At 38.7% G+C, this 24050-nt stretch overlaps 1 protein-coding gene across 1 annotated transcript in view; it reads left to right on the forward strand.

The window, feature by feature from the left end:
• Positions 1 to 2179: 2179 nt before the first annotated feature.
• The window catches only part of LOC139686858 (synaptotagmin-like protein 5), a 591798-nt gene continuing 569927 nt past the window's right edge, over positions 2180 to 24050 (forward strand). The window contains exon 1 of the mRNA XM_071583934.1: positions 2180 to 2567. Within this exon, the coding sequence (XP_071440035.1) occupies positions 2524 to 2567 (44 nt within the window). The 5' untranslated portion in view covers positions 2180 to 2523. The remainder of the gene's footprint in view (positions 2568 to 24050) is intronic.

Below are 24050 nucleotides of genomic sequence, written 5' to 3' on the forward strand. Positions count from 1 at the left end.
CTGAATTTCTTATGGATTAGCATTTGCCAGTCATTTAGGCCCGTTAAGGCCCTTTATCCCTTGAGTTCATCCACAAATTGGCAATTGTTGGTTCCTCATTTGTAAAGTTCCAAGAGAAAAAGTTCAATTCAAATAAATATATTGTTCTTTTATACAAATTACTTTAAAAAGTGCATGTTTGAAAGAAGAAGAAACGAAATTTGTTTTTTGTATGTTTAAATGGTTGCTAAATATCTTCTTCAGTGAACTCAAAGATCTAGCCTCATTTAAAAAATGATTGTATAAATTATTATGAATCCACGTCTTTGAGAGAAAGCTACGGCTTAACACTTTTAGAATTTGCTAATGGTAAGTAGCATAGATTACCCCGCAGTTGACAGTCTTTCATCCAGAGAGTAATGAAAATAAATCATTAAAAATCCTTCTTGCCTCCTTATGGTAAATGAAAATAATTCATCCTTAATGCAACTATCTTTGCATCGTACAGTGTCCCTTACCATACCGATTACTACAATGACGTTCGGATATTCTTCAATTTTTGTGCACTTTTCTCTGAATACGCTGAACAAACACCAGATGAAGCTCTATTACGGTTTTTTGTCCATTGAATCAAAATACCGAATAGTTAGTTTACCAAAAATCACCGCCTACGGCATACATTAATCACAAAGCCTAAGTGAAATTATCTGGAAATAAAAGCTGGTCGTGTCTTTAAAACTCATAAGGTCATCGTCAATGTAGCAAATGTGAGCCTCCTAAGGCAATATAATTATGTAAAGAAAATACTCAGTGATTAATATTTCGCCCACCACATATAAGGCGAGGGAATTGTTGCGTGTCATAACGATGCATAACGGAGGCAAGAAAACTATCTTTATAGTTTTAAGGAAGTTGTACTTGAATGGTATATTACAAGACCCTAAACTGAAGAACTCGCGGTACCGACCATAAATGACGGCTCGCTCATTTTGGCCACCTTCCATCGTCCATCCGTTCATCGTCACGCATGAATCCCGCAAGAGGGGACAGTTACTTACTACGCAACGTCTCGTTGCTTCAATTACGATCCTTCAAATCATTTTGTGGGAAACCTTTGGCTCAGCGTGTGGTTTAAATACGCTTGATACTCCTCGCCGGCGTCTCGGATCCCGAAAGGTATTTGTCTGTTGCACGCCCGATATAGATAAGTTATTCATAAATAAAACTCCATAAAGAGTAACATTTTCGAAACTGATCGTGGAGTGCAGCATCTTGCATCATGTAGCATCTTGCCGCAATATAGAGTCGTTTGCTATGCCTGATACTGAGGAACATCTTCAACGATTGTTACGAAGTAAATATTTTGATGCCTGTTGTGGCATCTTCAGTGCTCAGCACGAAGTGACGTCGTTTTTGCTAGTCACTCGATTATTATTGGCGAGCGCATCTGATTTTATTTAGTAGTTAACGTGACGTCACAGGTGCCCTAAACCTCCCTCTACCCCCGTCTGAGAATTTTACATTGGGAAAAAGTCCACCAAAAGTATCCAAAGGCGCCGTCGAACGTCCAGATGGACCTCACCGTTAATAAAAGATTTCAGGTATTCTAGGGTGGTCCGCGGTCGTTGAAGTCACCAGTCGCGGTTCTAATGCGTCGAGTGCACGCGGAAACTGCTCTCACAGACCTTCTCCTCCTACTGGTGCTTCTTCAAGTAGCATGGTGTCTGAGGCGGCATTACATATATTCCGCTCCAACCATAAGCTCCCCCAGCCAGCATAAGTATAGCAGGTCTCATAGTAGTATTTCGTCCGTAATTTGCGAGTGTTTATTCTTTCTCTTTCCGTCTGGAAAGTGAAAGGAAGGTGAGGAGGGGAGGGGTGGGCTGGAAGGATGTAAGAAGTTAGGTGAGTGTGGTTGTTCAGAAGGAAGAGAGAGAGAGAGAGGGGGGAGGGAGGGAGCGGTTTGTAGTCATGGCCAACAGGCAGCGCTGTTGTCAGCGTAATGGCGTTGAAACCAGAAGAGGTGGGGGGGGGGGGGAGGGGAGGTGAGGCTGAAGGAGTTGTTGGGAGTGTTTGTGTGTGTGAGGGAGAGAGGAAAGGAGAGGGAGAGAAGTGGTGGGACAGAGGGGAATGTTGTGGGAGAAGGAAAGACGGGAGGGGCAGGTTACCAGAGGGAGCAGTCGACCGGTGAAGCCCGAGTTGTGAAGACGGATTTTTCAAGTCTGCGACCGCTAATAAGAAAAAAGCCGCTTTTATTTTTTTCAACACATTACTTGTGCTTGATGTTACGGCCTCCTCTTCAATATTCTAAATCCAGTGTTGCATAGATAGTGTGTGAGAATATATATATATACCTGTGCTTTCCCGTTGGCTCGTGAGTGGATAAAATAACTTCACCCCTACGATATCATCCTTATGTGGTTTGTGATGTAGTTTCGACGGTCTCCCGTGGATGCTCCGGACCGGCCATGTTCTTCTCCATCCTTCGCTCTTGTCCATGGGAGTAAGTCCGGCTTCAGGGGTTTCCCTTTTGAGTGCGAGAGAATGGCGACTGTGACAGTAAGGAGCTCAAGGGAGGAGGAGTGCAGGTAATGATATGTCCTGGTCCCGCCATTTTACCTGTTTCACTTGATATTTTAATTCGTCAATGAGAGTCGTAGTGAGGAAAGATGTTCCTTGATGTGGCTTGGTGATGTAGTTCCGGATGTTCTCTATACCCCTGCTCTAATGTGACTGCTTAGGAATTGATCTTTTTTCCCCTAATTCTACTGATTCCGAATGAATTCGATAATGCTAAATAAGGGAAGTCAATGATCCGAAACGGAATTCATTCGAACAGGAGAGGTGCTAAGGCAAACACTTACCAGTTTACAAGTATTGTAATTTGTGAAATTAGAGCGCGTTTGATTGTTTATTATCCTTGAAATGAAAAACGAGGTTATGGACTCCAATCGTGCAGAACGCTCCAATGATGAAACATTTTGATGAATTTGTCCTTAAGATGATTCTGAATTATTCCAACGATATTTTGAAACTATTTTTGCCTTCTGTTTCATATTTTGAGTGTAAACCCAATTAAGGTGTAGTGAGGATACCGCACGATGCACTCAAAATAGTCTCATTCTATCAACCAATGCAAAACGATGTATACGATGTTATTTTGTGGAAAAAACTCATGTTGCCCGATTGAACACCATTCTACCATAGTACCTTGAGGAGTATCATGGTAAATAAATCCCTTTATTCCACTTCATATATTGGCTTCCTCACAGAAAAGCAATAAACCATTGCAAACTGAGTATTTGATGTCCTAATTCAGAATATTATCTATAATTTCCCCCTAAAGTTTATTAAATATGCTAAATGAGTCTTGAGTCTTAATAACATAAATGAGTCTTGTATCATGTCGTTGAGCATTAAATTTTGTCCAAATTTTATCCTCAAAATCAAAGGCAGCCTAAAGTAATGAGACCTGATATTCTTCGTTGGAACTCCTAAACCCTATTGCTTAAATTAGCGTAAATGGTTTCCCTTCACTTGCAGCCGTGGCCTTCCTTACCTTGGCCTCGGTTTACTCTGGTAGGTGCCTTTCTTCTTATCGCTCTTAACTTTGGTAAGTGTTAAGACTTCCGTGAGGCGTGAATTTTACAGAAGTCAATCAGTTATACTTTTGCATTTTATAATTTAAGAGGCAGGAGGTCTAGCGTGACTGGAAATATGGACTTATATATTTCGACGTTACTGGCTAAGATTTCACAGGGTTGGGTGTTATGATCGTGAGTGGCGGTTATTCAAAGATGTGGATGTCAATGACTTTCAAGAACTCTATTTTCTCAAAATTGATGTCTCGGTAATATTCCTTTTGGCTTTCCTTAGCTGGTGAATAGATTAAGGTGTGTTGACTAGTTATTCCAGCACTAACTTCTATATATATATATATATATATATATATATTAAAATAATGAGGGTGGGAAATGAGAGAGAGAATTTAGGGTCAGCCTACCTGTATTACACAGTTAAGCATCTCAAGCTTCATTTCAAGAACCTCGGGTTCTTAATTGCCTATACATTAACTAAATAAATTAGATTTAGCATCCTTATTTAGCAAAATATTTGATGAATACCACAAGTCCCTCACTTATATTCAGCAGATTCAGGCGAGATGTAGAGGAAGTTCGTCATTATAAGAAAAACAAATTTGCACTTTTTCATATATTTATTTGTAACGTACATTGCGTTTCAATTCATCGAAACATCTTCAGGTACAAGACAAGATTCACATTGTGATACATAATTTTTATACCTTTTTGAGGAAGGGGGGGAGAAAAGAGTGAGGAGTAAAGTAGGCGGGGACAAAGAGGGGAAATATGGAAAGCCCAAAGAAACAGAGAAACTAAAGAAATGGAGAGGTGAAAAAGTCCCCTCCTACCTTACTCCTCACTCTTTCCCCCCCCTCCCTTCCTCAAACAGTTATAAATATGATGTCTCACAATTTTGAGTCTTGTCTTGCACCTGAAGATGGTCCTACGAATGAGATTATCAGCGGTGTGAGCATTTCATATAACTTTCAAATGTTAATTAGTATTTGGAAGCCGGCCAGTAAACTGACGGTCTTCAAATTCTTAACTCAAATTTTGCTATTTAACACCCACTTCAGACATGGACTTTGTGCTTATCGTAGAATTTTTCCTTTGATGTAGATATTTCGGTATTATTTTAGCTATGAGAGCATTTGGTAAACAATATTTGGTTGCATCACTTTGTACAGGCTACGGTACTCCTATGAATTCTGTTCATCAATCAACTCGATGACTTTAAATAAGAGCTTGGGGAATAAGGAGAATTTTCCTGTACCGTTATGAGGAATAACCTGGCATTAACTTCAATGCCTTGAAAACATGTTTAAAGATCACGACATCAACCTTAATATTCTTCTCGTGCGTGCGATCGATGAAGAGAGGATGACCTCGGCTACTTTTTTCAACCTGGGTTGTTGCTACTTTTTCCTGGAAGTGGGCATTTACATGGTGGAATTGTTGTTAAAATGTGTGCCCACCTTTTCATTGAAAAAGAAGAAATTTCGTGAATACTTGGAAGTGAATTTTATTGAAATTAAGTATCATAATTATTACCGTATTTTCTTTTTGGTTCAAACAAATTTAATTCTTATGACCATTATATGATGAAAAAGTTTTAAATGTCGCGTTATTGCCTTGGTCATAAATCCTAGATGTTCCGGGTTCTGCTTCAGCTATCATCCTAAAATTTATACGGTAACATATGGCTATTGTAAATAATTATAAATGTGTTTCTTTCGGTTGTATAGCAGAAACTTGAGAATAAAATATGGAAGATATGCCTTATACTGAATGGCTATGGAGTAGATTATTTAGTTAAAAAAAGTAGCGATATGAAATAAAATTTAACATTCAAATTTGTCAAGATTTAAAGGTAATCTAATGACTCCTGTAATCATCATCTTCCTGAATGTCTAACCAAATAGTTTTACACATCCGGTAGGCTAAGATTTATGCAAGTGAATCCATGAGTAGCGGTTTGGTATCCAGCCATAACTGCATTAAGATATAATATATGCTCTTATTATAATCATTCATCTCGTTATTCTGGACTCCATTTTACGAAACTTGAAAAACTTTTTAAGCTTTCCCATGTGGGACCAGCAGATTGTTTTTTTTCTGGCTTCAGCAGGGTGTCTTTCAATTATTCCCTTCACGAAAAATTAATAAGATTTCGTGAGATAAGTTGAATATTTGGTTTCATAAAAATGTTTATTATAGTTGTAATTCCTATGAAGGGTTGTGGGTGTCGGATTCCGCGCTTCGTTTAGTGGATTCTGCGGTACGAATCGTGATGTCGTTCGTAACCATTCAGCCGTAGCTGCAAACGCGTGCCACAGAAGATTGTCTCCATTAGTGGGTGTCCAGAATCGGTGGAGGATCGATTGGAACAAACGATTTGAAAACATTGATTGGTCCTCATTTCCAGCGGCGTTTAGGGCACTTATCCAGCTGGATTATCTCGAAATTATTTTTGTCTAGGATTTTTTCAAATATTCAATGAATAAAGAAGTATAGAAATACAGTTCATAAAACATTAAAGGTATCTTGAAAAGCTTTGCTCATTTGAAACTTGCTTTTTAAGTAATTTCTTAACACCCTAATAGGTATTCAAAGTACCTATTGGTGAGAAATTTCATGTAGTATCAAACGACGATCAATTTCATTTCTGATTCATCCCCGCATTTTTCATAAGAACGTAACCACATTTACGGGAAAGATTTTCCGAAGAAACCATTTTTTCGCTGAATTTCTCTTTGAGCGTCAAAAAATGCAGGCTGAGCTGTAAATTTGTTATGTACGTTTACGGTTAGTCTATTACTATGGAACTTGAAAATATGTTCTGGAAGAAATTTAGACTGTAATTTTAGTTTGCAAATTATTTTTACACTTACGCCAGCTTAGATAAAATCGATATTACATGTAAATATGTATATGCAACTAGATGGGTGAAGGTGCATAACGTACCGGACAGCACATCTTCCTATTCCGTGCATAGTTACCCTTGACTTAAACTTGATACTTCTGTGAATTCCTCCTCTTCATTGGAATTGAAAATTTTGTTTGTGAGAATTTGCAATGCTAAAGAAGGGTCATGAAAAAGTGTAAAAGTGATTTCTCCAAAGCTTTATTAGGAACTTATAATGAAAAATTGGATATAGGATTTGGGAGATACCTTTTTTGTGAAGTCTGCAGTCATAGGGATTGGTCCACGATCTTCTAGTATCACCTTGTTGGAGATGAGGCAATCTGCTCTTGACATTAAATAAATTGAATCAGAAAAGCTCGGAGATTCATCAATTAAGCTCACTCGGCGTAACTCTCGTACGAATCATACTTAATTGCTGCCGAGCACCAAAGGTATTTGTCTAGGGCGTCATTGAGTTTCTTAGAAATAACTTTTTCTTTTCTTCCCCCCTGATAGTTACTTCCACTCTCTTTTTCTGCAAATTAATTTATCGTGATTTGCATTACCATACGTTTCGTTGTCCGAGAAGAGCAGAGGGGGATAGTGATTTGCGTTATTTCATCCCAACCATTTTGAAATCGCAATCTTCGATTTACTTCTATTCTTCTGCAATTTATTACTTTAAAATGAAAATGTCACCAAACCTTTAGGCATTGTATTTTTTTCTGCTTGGAGGTTGGTTGTTGCAATTTTTAAACACATATGCTTTTCATAAAAGTTATACTGGCCGGTGATCCGAGCATACCATCCTCCATTTTGTTGTGTTCTAGGTAAACATTCTTCTAATATTGACGATAAACCGTTTTGATTAATGCATGTAGCCGTTTGGATAATGAGGTAAGAATTTCTGCTCCAAATGCTTTTCTGCTTTTCCTGCGCTCCGTGTAAATGTTACTTCTCCTCCTCCAAAATAGGCCGATCTTAATTTATGTACCTAACAGTGTCGTATTGTCGAGTGTCGTCGTTGAGCTGTTCCATGTCGTCTTATCAACTGCGTTTTATGTTTACCATTCCCATCGAAGGGGTAAGAATGTTATTAGTTGAAAAATCCCATTCACGATTTTTGAGCGTTGAAGTCATTCAGTCCACAATTAGTTGAGTGCTTATTAATTGTTTATTCATTTAGTGCTTATTTCGTAAGCTGTATCTCAAAAGTAGTCGTTTGCTATTTTTCGAGAACAAGTGTCGAAACGGACTGTAGTAGAATCATTTCAAGGGAAAATGTAACTTTAGGAGGAAGTTGGTTGGTTGGTTGGTTGGTGAAGTCTGTTCTCAGAGTTCTGTCCCTCTCCTCCTTGATAAAGGTGGCAACGACCACCGAAAATTCGAAAAATAGTGAGTCTCTTTTTTTTGTGTGTTTCTGTGTTTTTGTCTGTGTCCACTAGTGCTAAGTGTTATACATTATATATATATATATATATAAATGGGACCCTAATTACTTCTATTTCAATAAATAAAGGGATGAATTTATTCACATTAATTACATAAGCGCAATAAGTATATGTGATTTTATTATAATTTCGTAAACGCCTATATTTTTATGTATACACGCTGAGCCATCGGAGAGACTCCCAAGGCCTTTCCGAAAAATTTCTTCGTCTAAATCATGGCGACAGTCCATCCATCACCGAATAATTATACTCACCCAAACACGCACGCACAATCATTTACACACGCACACATGTATATATTTATTCCTACGCAGCTTAATTGATTCCTAGGATCATCAGCTGAAGGAGGGAGAGCAGGGCAAATGACAACTTAGGGGATAATCAGTTTGTGTTAAGGAAGGGGAGAGGCACGCGTGATGCCATTGCAGTAATGAGATCACTAATGGAGAGGATTATAGAACACAATCAGGACGCATTTGCCTGTTTCGTAAATTTCGAAAAGGTGTTTGATAGAGTGAATTGGGAAAAACTAATGAGTATATCCAGAAAATAGGAATAGATTGGAGGGAAAGGAGGCTAATCCGCAACCTGTACATGTCTCAGACTGCTCAGGTGCGAGTGGGAGACGGAAAGTTCGGATGGGCGGTGTTAGGAAGAGGCGTGAGGCAGTGTTGCCCATTATCACCGCATCTGTTCAAAGTATATGGGGAGGAAATGATTGAAGCGGCATGGGAAGAATTGGATACGGGAATGAAAGTCTGAGGGGATATCGTAAAATAAATTTGATGATGACCTAGCTCTAGTTTTTCGGTCAGCCAAGGGGTTGCAAGCATTACTGAGTGAATTGGAAATTCAGTGCGATAGATATGTGATGAGAATCAATTAATAAAACAAAGGTAATGCGATTTTCCAGCCAGAAAAAGACTAAGATAAACATTAAAATAGAAGGGCAAAAAATAGAACAGGTAGGACAGTTTACGTATCTCGGAAGCATTTTGGACCTACCCGGTTAAAGCAGTAGGGATGTAAGGAGAAGAATTGCGCTAGGCAAAGAGGCTTTCACAAGGAGGAGGAAATTGATAATATCACCTTTGTCAACACTGTCTGGCTTTGCCTTAGGTATTTGCAATATATATTGAAGGAAATAGAAGTATTAGAACAAGCTAGGCTTCCGTTTTTAGGGAAAAGCGCAGTATTTTGGATAAGAGTAACTAAGCAAATGCATTTTAGCGATTAAATAAATGAAGAGGCATGCATAAGAGTCTCAGATTAATGCTTGATGATAAAGTAACAAACAGCGATGATTAGTGTTACGACTACATATGAGAAAATATTGAATGCTTTTATTTTGAAACCAATCCGTACTGCAATTCGCTTCCATGTATTATTTGTAGCGCATATGTTTTTTTGCAGTTTCTAAACATTTTCATTGCTCACTCCGAATGAAGCGCGATTTCGAAAGTGATCTTGCGAAGGATACCGTATACGTGTTGAGTCTACCTTAGTTACAGCCCTGAGAGTGTTTTTGTCTTCCCGATTAGCTCCGGAGAAACCTCCTTTCGCCGAGTGTTTCAATGCACGCCATGCCCAATCCGTTGTGTGACTGGTTAATCGCGTAAAAGTACCCTGCTCTAAAACGTGGAGCTAATCACGCGGCCCCATCCCACTCGGTGAAACAGGAAGTCGGAATATAGGTTTCACTCGTGTATCAATACTTTCCAGAAAGTTTCATCGCGGTCTCCACTTATCTCAATATTCAAAGAGTCTAACGGGGTCTGGTCACTAACCTACAGAGGGAGAGGTGTGTTTTCACGTTCGTTTTCTCCCCTGTCCATTCATCTCAGAGTGACCCAAAACTCTTGAGTTCTCATGTTTTTGAGTGGGATGTCAAGGGATTTGAATCGGACGGTCGATACGAAATTCTACCCCTTCAAAAAGGCTGCATTTGCATTTTCCTATTCTTTTAGGGTCACTCGCTCATTTTTTTTATACGGCACATGAACGTGCCAACGCAGTCAATTGCCGGTCATTTTTTTTATCAAGCGCAGGAACAAATTTTAGTGAATCCATCCGCGAAGAATTATCCCACGGAATAGATTTTTTGCTGTATCTTTTTATCCTACCATGAATGATTAACGGATTGAGAAGTTGAAGTGAGAATTTATGATGAAAATTATGTCCATTGAATTTTCAGGAAACAAATGTTATTAAATTTTTTCCCGGTCAATCATGCGAAAAATCATTTTCCTCTGATAATCTATTGAAAAATGCATTATTCGTGATACCGTATGGTTGAATAATTTGTGTATAGAAGTAGGAGAGTAAGATGTGGTAGGCGTAGTAGAAGAGTCGGGGGTCTATGCGCGGAAGCATTTTTTTCTCGCGCTGTCTGATTCGACCAAAGCTGGCTTAATATCTAGGTGAGTTACATTATCATCGGTTTCCTCAAATTTTTTTAATCAGAAAAGTTAATTAATAAAGCTGTACTGGATAAAAATAGTTTTTGAAATTCATGTTTCTTCACAAATATTCCCGAAATTGATTGCTAGATAGACTCCGAGGGCAAAGCGTAATGAGACAAGTTAGCGTAATGATTGACCATTAGGCTGCTGACCAGAAGGTTCTATGTCCAAATCCAAGTGATTCCATTCCTCTGGACCTCATTTTAAACCGAGTATCAGAATGTTCTGCAAAACTAATGGACATTAGCAAAGAAATTAACCCAATTACGCCGCAGTGTGAGTTTCAGTTATACCCTCAGCTGTCAAATCGTGATCGATTTATTGTTTTGAAGCTGCTGCTTAATTTATTGCTAGCTAATTATGTATGTGTTCATGAATTTGGAATAAAGATTTTTTCACCGAGGATGTAGATATGAGTGTTTTTTTGTATTTATTAAACGACTCACGTGAAATGGGGTCATATGCACAGACAAGCTCGTACATATAACGGTTAAGTATTGAAAACGGCGAGATCCCCTTTTTCACTATTTTTAACGGTCAGCCAGATTAATATGCCTGAGGTTTCCACCGATATGGTGCTGCACTCCTCAGTGGTTCGTGTAGCGGCCGTGATCAGTAGGAAAGTAGAGGCTAAAGCTTCTCACCAAAGGAAAAAAAACTGGCATTAACATGTTTTTGGAGAATTTTTATGTCATGAAATATTCATGAAAGCTTTTGTATCAAGGTAACCATGGTATCCATGTAACAATGGTATCCACGTGACTATGGTATCCACGTGACTATGATAACCACGGTACCATATGTTTCCACCAGCACTTCTAAGACACTTATTTTTCTGTCTTAATAGCGTGACCTTTCGATTTCAATATTTTCCATGAAGCGCACTCTATTATTCATCTATTGCTTGATTATTCTTCCCTTTTAAAATAGTGCCGCTGAAAATCTCTACAAGTGGGCTTGTTTTATAGAGGTAGCATCTTCATGTAAACAACGATGGGCATGCTTTAAATCTTTTTCCATATCTATTCCCGTATTCTAAAAGTGAGTGAGCACTGTTTATGCTGAGCATTATTTACATCCACTGAATAAACAGTTTATATTCGTTTAAAGTAAATGTTACAAAGTGGTTTTAGCTTGTTTCAGTTAATATACTACCTTGATCAAAAAGTTCCCGGAATAACCACCGTGTGGCGCTCCCATCGTCCCCGTAATGGTTTTTTTAACTCGATTGAACAGAAAGAAGTCACAGGGAGCCAAATCAGGTGAATTCGGTGCTGTTGGATGGTATTTGTTGCATTTTTCGTCAAAAAATTACGAATAATGATAGCACTGTGCGACGGTGCGTTATCATGGTGCAAAATCCACGAGTTTTCTGCCCACATTTCTGGTCTCTTTCGGCGAATTGCTTCACGCAAACGTCTCATAACGCCCAAATAATACTCTTTGTTTACTGTCTGGCCTTCTGGCAAAAATTCATGATGCACTACACCGTTGTAATCCATGAAAACCGTCAGCATTGCCTTCTTTTTTGACTGAAAACGACGTGGTTTTTTTGGTCTCGGCTCATTTGGTGAACGCCATTCACTTGCCTGATGTCTGGATTGCGTGTCGTACTCATAAACCCACGTCTCGTCTCCAGTAATGATCCTTTTGATGAATGTGGGATCGGATTCAGCCTCGCAAATCATGTCTTTTGCGACGTCAACACGGTCTCTTTTTTGCATGAAATTGAGGTCTTTTGGCACCTGCTACTTGCTGCTGCTACACGACGGAAACCCAAATCATTAACCACAATGTCTTGGGCGGATCCATAGGCAATGTTCAAGTCCTCCGCTATTTCTCTGATGGTTAATTTGCGGTTATTGACCAACATTTCTTTTACTTTATCAATTTTTTCACCGACTTTCGATGTCGATGGTCTGCCACTGCGTTCATCATCTTCGATTGACTCACGACCACTTCTGAACCGCTCGTGCCACTGGTAAACGACCGTTTTTTTTAGAGAATCGTTGCCGAAACACTTTTCCAACATTTCCAACGTCCGTGCGCCACTAAATCCGTTTTTTACGCAAAATTTAATACAAGTTCGTTGTTGCAAATTTAAATCCATTTCTGCAATTGTAAAAAATCGCCAACACACACAGAGATAGATGTACTCTTGGCTACGTAACTTTTGCAAATGTCAAGTTATGACACTAAGATTTAAAGGGAATATCAACAACAGATGTACCAATTTAACAAAAAAAACAGAACTCAAATCGGAACGATGGGAGCGCCACACGGTGGTTATTCCGGGAACTTTTTGATCAAGGTAGTATATATTATGATATTCCCGTGGCACCATTGCTAAATTCACGTGAAACCGTTCGACTTTCATTCGTTTCCGCGTTGAGCTTTATCTTCTCAATGAGATTCCCGTACGTGTAAAGCGGTCATGAGCCATGAGCGAGTATGTTCCACGGAGTTCTAAAGGAGAATAGCGAATAACTAGGTTCTTGCGCATAAGAATAGAAGGGAATGCCGTGACTTGAAGATTCTTTCATTGGTGAAAAAATAGGTGACGGGGAGCGATTTATTCTCTTGGAAAAAGTTTTCGCCACCCATTCGCCGATTGAAGTAGGCTGGAAAAAAGTGAGGCACGAGTTGCGCAAACGGAGCATGCGCGCTCGCACTTACATTCAAGGGAGGTTTTTTATTGCCGCGCTACAACCAACACAGTTTTTTGACGTCCAAGGGAAAGCGAGTTCTATGCGTTTGAACGGGGATGGACTAGGCGAAATCGGGGCCCCGCAGAACACCTCTTGGAATTTATCTCCGCTGGCCTCTTTCGCAAACTGCTCCGAGGAAGCATACGACTCGTACATAGCTCTACGAGAGAGGGGTGCTCTAGTCTTTAATGCTTTATTGGCCTTCGCATCCGAAGGAGCACGTATAGAATTGCATCAGTCGAAGGGCTGGGATATATCCCAGGGCATATGCAGTCTAGGGCGAACTTCTAAAATCCCATCTCCCGTATGTTTTACTAGAATATTGTCCAGTTTCAAATATCTTCAGCAAATTCGTTTAAGTTGATAGCATCTATCCTAATCCCAATAATATATAGATGGGAAAACTAAGTTGTTTGTTTTGGGACATATCATAACAAGACGGTACGCAGTAAGGGCTTCTAATTTTTTAGCTTCAGTTATCCCGATAGCAAATCAGTTCGGTGTATATTGGAAAATCAGTTTGATAGGTTTAGGATGATCACTGTGAACAATGCCAAGGATAAGTTGAACGTTGTAATTGGCAGACATGAACTTTTACATATATTGGTAGTATTTTTTTCCAAGATGGTCAAAGTAGTAGGGTAACCAGAGGAAGAATTGAGTTAGGCAAAGAAGCTTTCACAAGGTGACGGTTGATGTCAGGTGGGTTTTGTAAGGATTTAGAGAAAGGTTTAATGAAAAATTTGATATGGGGCGTGGTTTCGTTCGGTGCAGAAACTTGAAATTTGAAGCAAGATGATAGGAATGAATTGGAGGCCTTGAAGATGTGGGTGTAGAGAAATATAGAAAGGGAAACAAATGAAGAAGTACCCTAAGTACCATAAGTAGCATAAAGGGGGAGCAAAGAGAATTCTAGGGTGAAATCCAAAGGAGGTAGGAAAGGTGGATGAAGAGCATTTTGTTTGAAGATGAAATTCTTTAGACTTTGATGGAGGGGGAAACGTTATGCAAGCGAAGAAGAGGAAATAAAAGAATAGGCATGTTGGACGGAATGACGCGAAGTAGCAAGCTTGAGGAATGAAAGGACAGATGTAGTTTGGGTGTTAGGTAATGTTGTGTCTATTTGGGTGAAGAAAAGAAATGTAGCGAATATTAGTCTTCTGTCCATCTAAAACCTATCTTGAACGGTGGACTACCAATAATAAAAGGTGGATATCCAAGGATTATATATATTGCATAGATGTTCTACTTTTACAAAGCGAAAGTTTTCTCGTTATTTTTTAGTTAGATATGCGCAGGTCAATGGGATCACTTGAACTTAAAAATAAAAGTAATTACTTAGCAGAAGCATATTTGACTCCTGAATCATTGAGCATCGATGTATTGGCATGCATATTATGATTGTGATCTTTCCCGGTTTTAGAAGGCGGTGAAGAGAAAGGAAGACGAATTAAATTGTTTCAGTCGGTGCCAATTGAATCCATTCATCATTTAATGGAAGAGCCGATTTTAATACTTTCAATAATTTTCAGTCATCATATTGTCCTCCATGGAATAGAGTTTCATCCCATTTCCTTGAACAGTCTTCATTTCTTAGGAGAGGCGATCACGTGGCAAACTTTCCAAATGAATATTTCCGGAGTGGCAGAGTTAAAAGAAAATCTTAAGGGATTCTACAATTGTCTTTTCTTTGCGAAAATGTTCCCTCTTGTCGCTTTGACGAAACAGAATTCTATAGGAATAATTTTTACCATTCTTATCCACATCATTCAATCGATGAAAATTTTATTTTCGATTGGAGTTTAGCTTCGGCTATTCTCCGAAACAAAATGACTATCCCATTGTGTAAAACTTTCTCACTTAAAGATATAAAAACTTGGTAGTATTGTCATTTATTTCGGCTTCGAGGCATCCAAGAGCTGATCAAAAGTGAAAATCCTTAAAATTCAGGTGAACTTAAAGGACTAAATTTCGTCATGCCTTAGATATTCCCGTATACTGCAGTGCTTGCCGAAGACGCTAATTTTTTTCCTACGCTACACCAGTCGTTGGATGGATATGTGCAAATTAAAAGAAGGCTAGAAAGTACCTATTTAAAATCGATGAGTAGGCATTTGCAAAGCAGGACTCATCCGCTATCCTTGTACCGGACAGATATTTTCATCTAACATCTAACGTCACCCGACCGGAATTTTTTCCTTTGTTATGTACTACTAAAGGGAATCGTCCAGATTTGGCGGTTGAGTATTATGCTCGTATATGATGTCTCTCTACCACCAGAGGACGCTCTCAAGATATTCGTCTTGACCTTGACACGCTTGTATTCGATGGGTAAGCTATATGTTCGAAGGTATATGTGATGCGAGTGACATAAAGGATATTAGTTAATTGATTCAATTCTGCCGGCCAGAAGATTCGGGTTGGAAAATTAATAAATGAATTCTATCATGCATTTTTTCTTTCCCTTTCTCATTTGGAAAGATATTCGTAGGCCTAACGTAAAAGTTTTGGCGGTTAAGAAATATGCTATGATTGTTTCTCCTACCTCAAATAGAGAGGCGATCACGCGGAAAAATAAGGTTTTCTATAACAGCAGAGTAATCAGGAAATCTCATTGGATCCTCCAAGTTTCTTTTCTTGGTACATAACTCCCCCTCTAGTCATTTTTACGAAATAGAATTTTATTGGAATGATTTTACGACTCTTACCCAAATCATTCACTCGATATATTTTTCTCTTCAAATGGTGTTAAGCGTCGTCCATTCTTCAGAGCTCCACCAAGAAATAACGGCATTTAGAATTCACACATCAGGGCAAAGGATCAAATCTTTGTGTCACCTACTTCCACGTTCCCAATAGAATAATCCTACGTATGTTAGCGAAAAAAATAATATCCTGTTTAAACCTCCTCATAATTTTCATGGCGGGTGAGGTGGAACGAGCGACACTGAGACCAGTGCTGAGACTATCATCTCTGGAAGTTTCTTTGAGAACCAGAATCGAAAATTCCCTTTACCATTTTGGACGTTAAAGGGCTCCTGTAACTGTAGGCCACCATTAATACGGGCCTAAGACTTTTAGAAAAGTTAGGAAAACTTGAGTTTACCTCTGATGATAAGGGAATTATTATGTACCCTCGGAACCTTTTCGGAAGTTTATATCAAACAGGTAAATTAAGAGGAAGATTTCAGCTCTAAAGAATTATTTTCTTTTACACATCTTTATACTGGATAAACTTTCTGTGGTGAATTCTTTGTAAGGTCAACATTCTTTGAAGAGAGAAGCCTATTGAGGACACTTAACAAGAAGAAGAGGGAAATTGATTGGAAATATCCTGGGGCTAGATGGTTTACTGAAGATCGTGATTGAAGGAAGCATGGAGGGGAAGAATTTCAGCGGAAGATCCGAAAATGGAAAATGTTGGAGCAAGTCGCTATGAGAGAATCAAAATAATGGTAGGATAGTCTGGAGAGCTGCTACAAATTAATCTTCGCATTGATAACCCGTCAGGATGAAATTGTTTTCTGCATTAAAACATTAAAAATTTACGAACTTTGTGGTCTCAGACTGGATTTCGTGGAAGTTGTGCGAGGTACGATCAAGTTTTAAGGTCACCTGATTATTCTCGGTACTTGTAGCAGATTGGAAGATGGGCAGATGTAGTGTGGTAATAGGAAGATGTTCCACCACTCGTCATGTTCCATCATCTTTCTTTCCGCGCACAATTCACGTTCGAAAGCAAGCTATTTTTATAGCAGTTGGATTTTAGATGGAAATACTTGTTTATTTGGTATTCAATTGTTGAACGTTTTACAGCCATCCGCAATTTCAAAATTTGAAGATTGAAATCCTCAAAGACGCCTCTAGCTCAAGTCACCTTGAGGCTCGCAGGGTATGGTCTAGATGTAGGTATGAAGGAACTACCGTTGGTTTCGGAAAGCATTTTGTTTATTTGCCAGAAATCCCATGATTGTACTTTTTTTTCATCTGACGGTTTACCTGCACTTCCTAAATGGCAAAACCCGGTTACACGACCCCCACGTATGATCTGCTTTCGCGTGTTTCAGCCTTCCCTTCGCGTGCCTCCTCTCTCGTTGCTCGCCACTCGCCCGTTTTCTCCTGCTCACCGTTTCGTAGGTGTGGGCGTTATCATGTCAAACTTTGAGAGGCACGGGCGCCATTAACACATCAGGAAGTTGGCGGGGCAATTGCGCTCTATTTTTGCGCCCAGGGCGTGGTCATTCCGCTCGTTCTGCCGTACTCGACAAAAGGCAAGGAAAAAAAGTGGTTTCAAATTGCATGAGTGGGGCTAAGTTGAATGGGTGCTTGTATTTTCTTCCTGTTTTCAATCGCCGTGTTTCTCGATTGCCGACTAATTGCATGTTCCTCCACTCAGCTTCAATCGTGTATGCAGCCGAGCTTGGTTACTTTCGTCGATGTTTGACATTAAGGTACCCATGGCCTTCTGATGTCGGAAGTTTCTATCTTGTGTCGATCTGCAGGCCGCAGTTAGTGTTTGATACACAGAAGATCAGAAGATTTTCTCTTTGTGTCCATGAAAATGTTTCGCACAGAGTATTTCTTACATGTGGGGTGTGGGTATTACTGATGGAATGGTTTGTTTATTTTCTGTTTGTGGAATATATATATATATATATATATATATATATATATATATATATATATACATATATATATATATATATATATATATATATATATATATATATCCATGACGACAGAAGGAACTGCGTACTCTTCTACAGAATTCGGTGGTAATTCAGTGGAAAATTATGAAAATATTTGAAGTTCCTGTTGTTGTGGATATCGATGAAATTACTATGAAATCTCGAGAGAATATGAAATAAAGAGGGCGATCGGGGTTTTCGGTGACTAACGACGGCCCGGGTTTGAATCCTGGAGATGGCAGATATTTTTCAGTAGCATCCCGATACCTACTTGAGGTGCTTTGTGGAGAGAACTTTGAATGAGTACGCCGTCCGTCAAATGGGACGTTAAACTGCGGACCCCTTGGCGCCTCTCGTTAAGAGTTGGCTATTACTGACGCCGGGTTTCTCTCTACCCTTCCTGACACAAATTACCTTAGCTGTCGTTCGCTTCCCATAAGACTGCTATGAAGTAAAGAGGGTGTATAAGGGGGAGCATTAAATTTCAAAAAAATCTTCGTCAGTAATTCAGTTATGGAAATTTGGTGTATTTCGTTCAAATTCTCACTACTAACCGAAAGGTTGGAAATCAGAACTTGTCCTCGTTGGCTGACCTCTATTGCATACGCAATCGTTCGCAATCGTGTGGGGGTTTTTCGTTTTCATATTCTTTTCGATGTTGCATCTGAGAATGACAGCGAGCGCTTTTGGCATTTTAAGTGTCGTAGTTGACATTTCCTTGTGTTTCAAGGGACGACAGGAGCGCGTATCATGATGTTCCACAAAATTTTGCACTGGAGGTGGCTGACTGTCCTATTTGCATTCATTATGGAAATTGGTCGTTGCCTCACTCTGCCTCGCACGGATTTTCTTTTCGTGCTCTCCACATACATTGTCTTATAACTTGCTGTTAAACAAAATATCTGGCTGAGCCAACACATCGCGTCCAGCAAAGTTCTATTATTTCTATTTTAAAAAGCGAATATTAAGTGGAAAAATTAATAATTAACTGCCGATTGATATGAAGATATTACATTACGTCGATGAAGACAAGCTTAAAGGTTAATTCAGTTCTGTTTGATTGGTTGCGTAATTTTAGTGATAACGCTGATAATATCAGCTTTCTCTCGCCAACTATTTTTATAATAATTCCCTTTACGAGATTTTTTATCAGAGAAACATTCCGCCACATCTCGTTCGTTTGGCTGATCTCTTCACCGAGCCTAATTTCTGTTCACTAGGAAACCCCGCGCACCCTTCCTCCTTCAAGTCCACCTCACATAGCTGACCCTCAGGCTTCCCTTCCCATTCCAACATTCACTCGGTATAGGGATATTAATATTATTAGAGTGGTCGTTTTGTAATGCTCAGCTGTTATGTGTTTGGTTGTCTCCGTGGGCAACTAAAAGTAAATCCCCAAGCGCTGATGCAATGCGATAATTGTAAAAAATTCGAGAGTCAGTCGCTCGTCAACTTCAAGACATTCGTCCTACTGGTTGATTGGTTGGGACTATATAACACATAGTCGTTCCCACAAATTGGATATCTAGCGATAAGAATTACGTGACAGTTCGAGTACTTGACGTCTGGTGCCCTGTATAAGATTTCTTTTGGATCAGGGAGGACACCACATCCGCATCGGGAAGGTGCTTTTTCTTTCCTGTGGAGGTCTGATATTTTTTCCTCGCGATGGAAGTTAGCTTTATACTTTTCTCAATAAGTGCTTATTTTTTTATTTTTTGTTCACACCAGTGTGCGATACCCTTGTGTTTCTTTCAAGTGTTATGGACGAACGACAAAATCAGTACTTGACCCATCTTTGGTATATTGTGCCGTCATGCGGTCGTGCAGATGTCATTGCTCTGATAGTGTAGCGTTATCCTATAGGCCATTTCTTGCTTCTTTCTCTCCTACTATTAGGGGACCTTTATTCCCCCGCTATTGAATGCTATTTTTAATAGTCACTATGTAATTTAATAATCTTAGACTGAATGTGAGATCTTTTTACATTTATTCCTAAATTGAAGCACGTGCAGTTTAAGAACTAATAGTGCTATTCTCTCTTTTGCTATTTATTTCAAAGTAAAAGTCGGAATTTCATTCTCTATATTGTATATATTTAAGACTGGAGTTTTATGATCTCTATTGATTAGTTTACAGACCTGCTAATGTTAAAGTTATTCTTAGTTTCTAACTTTTTCTTGCAACCAAATACAGATCGTGCCAAATGATTTTTTGTCCCTTGATGACGTTTTCTTTAGATAATAGTATTTTGCTATTTCCATATTTTTCATTTGCCATTATGGTAATTTCAGTGATTTTTAAAAGCTTCTCTTTTATTTTACTCATTTTTCCTAGTTTTTCCCTCAACTTTGTCTCTCGTCAGGTGTTGTGGCTGCTTTCAATTTAGCGAAGAATACCTCATGGTTAGCTTGCTATGTCTTGACACGTATTGACTTAATTCAGGTCGCGTTCCTGTTTCTTTAGGCTGGCGATAACTCCCCTTTTTGTGCTGCGCTCAACAAAGGACTTTGAAAATTATCGGCTGGGCAAATCAATGACGTGGGAGTGACAACTATTCAAGCTTTAACGCGTAACTGATCGTGTGCCCGATTGGAAGACTTTCTGAGACGTATTTTTTAGGTATTGCCGTAAATAGGCGATTCTTTTGCGGTCTGGATCCTACCCATCGACTGTTGGACGATACTCCTTGCAGGTCCATGAACAGATTATTGAAGTACAGTACAGTGCTGGTTTACAAACTGCAGTAAACTCAAAGTAAAAGTACAAGGAGCAGGCCGCAGAAAACAACAGAATTAATTATTTTAGCCCGAGACAAAACAGTTTTCAATCCCTGTTGAAGCCTGAAGTTAGACTTTTAGAGGCTACTCGAGGAGTAATAATCTATTTACGTACCTAGATTCAAAGTTAAGGATGCCTGCCTTTCAATATTAGCATTTAAATTTATTTAAAACTTATTTGATGCGGAAAGTAGCTAATTAGGTAGAACTAAGTTGGAAAGATTGGGAAAAAGTCGCTAAGAATCGCTCAATTAAAATTTCGGAAACAAATGAGGAAGAGAGCCGATGGTTTTTGTAAAATTATAGATTACGAATTTTGATTAGCTAATAAATCGGCAATTCTCGTTGTTCCTTCTGTTTGCGAGATCATACCCGCTTACCATCGCAGTTGCTGGACCTATAAAACCGAAATTATAGTGGTACTGATTTCATTGATACCAGTCACACTCTTATCGATGAGACTTAATCCCCTAAAAACATCTAATCAGATGCCAAAGACTAACAAGAAAAATTGGGAGAAAGGACTCTTCGTCAGAGAAATCGGGAAAAGTTCGGGAATGGTAAAATTAAACAGAGTGGCCACCCTGTCCTCTCTATTTTGTTAGTACATAATCCGATAAATAGTAGCTACTTTTTTTTAACAAAGACTTCGTCTTTTGGTTTCAAATAGGTGTATTTGGGATTGTTTGTCTATTCTGTGGTGATTACTCGTTTATCGTTCTTGGAAAAGGTACACGAATACTCCCGGCGTGATCAAACCTATATAAGCTCAGAAAGGTAGCATGGCGGGCCTAATATAATGTTTCACTCTTGCGTATTGGGCGGCCCATTTTAAGGCATTGCCAAACGTGATCTCTTTTGCGTGCCTTTTTTAAAAATGAACGCCGCCGAGGACACAGTCATCTCTGGACAACATTAATGCTCTTTCAGGTTTGGCGACATCACTCTCGGATTGAAAGGGCTTTGTGCTAGCGGATTTTTTTTTCATTAATGCGTCTCCCGAATCCCTTTCATGAGAAACGAAGGCCTTGCGCTCGCGGTTTTCATCAATCACAGCTTCCTGTCCCGATCGCTTCCCTCAGCTGGAGGTTCCCAATAGTATATCCCCTTGGCAGGGCCAAAAAGAAAGATGAACAGAGAAAATTGACGCTTCGATCTATCGGCTGATGCATAGGACATTAATTGCCGACCCGAATATCGCGATTTTCCCGAGGAACAAGATCCTATGTACCTCTACTTGGTGACGGAGACTATCCTACCCCAGAATCACGAAGTAAAGTCATGCAACTACGTCAAATGCATAACGCTAAATTAGGTATCGATGTCAAATGTTGATTGTTATGGAAGATAAACGAGTAACTGTCATAAATGGTGGAATTCCGTTTATATTTTACGTTTGCTTCTGATCGATGAGGTTTTTCTTTAAAGACCTCATTCGATATTGATGTTGAAATTAACCTGTAATGTTGACCTACCGTTCATTGTAGGGCGCTATTTCGCCATTTCAATTATCTCTGCCCCACTATTTTGCATTCTTTATAGATATTCGGAAAATCGGCTCCGACAAGGAACGAATGAGTTCATCTAATTGTATGATGATTAGAAGGAAATTATTATAATTGTCAAATATAATAAAATTAGATATAAATATTGAATATGACGAGATCTTGTTCTTAAGCAGCGCGCAAATGTTACCATAACTTAATTACCAGAGGGAATTTATGTTTAACTTTCTATTTAATGCCATGGCATTAAAAAGACTATACATGGCGTGTATGGGGGCAAGGGTAGAGCGGTGAACTACTGACCGAAGGGATAGTTTTCGATTCTAGGGCAAGCCTCTGGACACCCTCAGCTACATCCGAGCAGTGTGCGTACCATTATTTCCTGGGAAACCGTTGTCGGCACAGGAAAGGCGAAGATGACATATTAAAAGCAAAATCCCTGTACTATGTATGATGCGTGATTACATTTCGCCCTGTGTCTGGCTCGCTTTTCGTTTAGTTTCGCTTTTCCGCTCAGTATAAGGTGAGCTCCATCCTAGCCCACCAAACAAACCTCGGTTTGAATTTTGTGATTTATAATATTTGCACTTCAGAATTTTGCATTACTCCCACAGGATTGAGGTAACATATATTGTTAAAAGATTTAATGTCCTCTTAATTCTGGGGAGTTTATTTGAATAAAATTCGGCCCTTCAAATCAAATCCTTTTCTAAGTTATTAGGATCGCCTGGTAAAATATATATTCCCAAGGAGAAACCACAACTCGCACCTACGAGGATTGAGCATTTTTCATCAGGTAAACATGAGTTGACTAGGAATAATTTTGTGGTTGGATGGAAAAGATAACGCCTCTTACAAGTTAGCCATATTTCAGGCAATTTTGGAAAAATACTGAAAATTCACGCAGAAAAAGATTGTATTCGTGAAAATAATATGGATTTATTGCTAAAATAAGTTATGACGTAAATTTCGCTTTGTTAGTTCGTAATAGTTAGTAATAAAATTAGATCATCGGTTTTATTTCATTACCACTGGTCGTTAAGGACATTTTCAAGGAATGAACTGATCTAGTTCCCCATTCAGTTATCTTGTGGGCTAACCTCTTCATACGTAAGTACAAATTTGTCTTCGTGTGTAGAAGGAATGATCAGAAAATTAAATTTTATCTCCAACATTATAAGCAAATAATTTTATGTTAGTCTAAATGGAATTTGTAAACGTCAAATGGAATATCACTTTCATTAGTTACAAATTGAGAAAGAGTGAAGAGATAGACCAATATTAGGAGTGACAACATTTATGAATGAATTTAAAACAAAAATAAATTTCATTTTGTATTCTTAAGTCCCTTAAGAAATCCGTAATATAATGTTCCATTTTATCAATGTACTCGGATGTAAGGAATGAGGTCATGGTGTTTATTATCTTTAGCAGGATAAGTTCGATAGTTTAACTTGCTATCCTCCCTTTAAGTAACGCGGGAAAACGCGAAGATCATATCTCAAATGAGTTTCACTTGGCAATGAACAGTGTAGGATATACTGTTTCGAATACTATATTATCTACTTTATATTTTGCATTATCAATTTAAGTACAGCAATTGGACTCGAAAATTGCTAGTGCCCGTTACAATTATAGCGGTCATAACTACCCCGATACCTCCCTCGAAACATACAAGTAGGAAAAGACGAAGCAAAAAATATAGTTTTGATAGGAATGTAGAGGCCTTTGTTGTTGCATATATATATATATATATATATACATGTACACACACATAGGTATATACATGTAAACATAAAACTTATGTGAAAGTCCCTCGGATGTGATTAATATATATATATATATATATATATATATATATATATATATATATATTATTCACATTATTATATATATATGTGTATATGTATGTACACATACACACACGTACGTACATACATCATCAAAGAAATCATGATGACCTCTTCGAATTAATCACTTTATCACGCTAT

This window comes from Hetaerina americana, unplaced genomic scaffold, assembly GCF_022747635.1.
Source record: "Hetaerina americana unplaced genomic scaffold, ioHetAmer1.1.p SCAF_15, whole genome shotgun sequence".
Classification (NCBI taxonomy): Eukaryota; Metazoa; Arthropoda; class Insecta; order Odonata; family Calopterygidae; genus Hetaerina; species Hetaerina americana.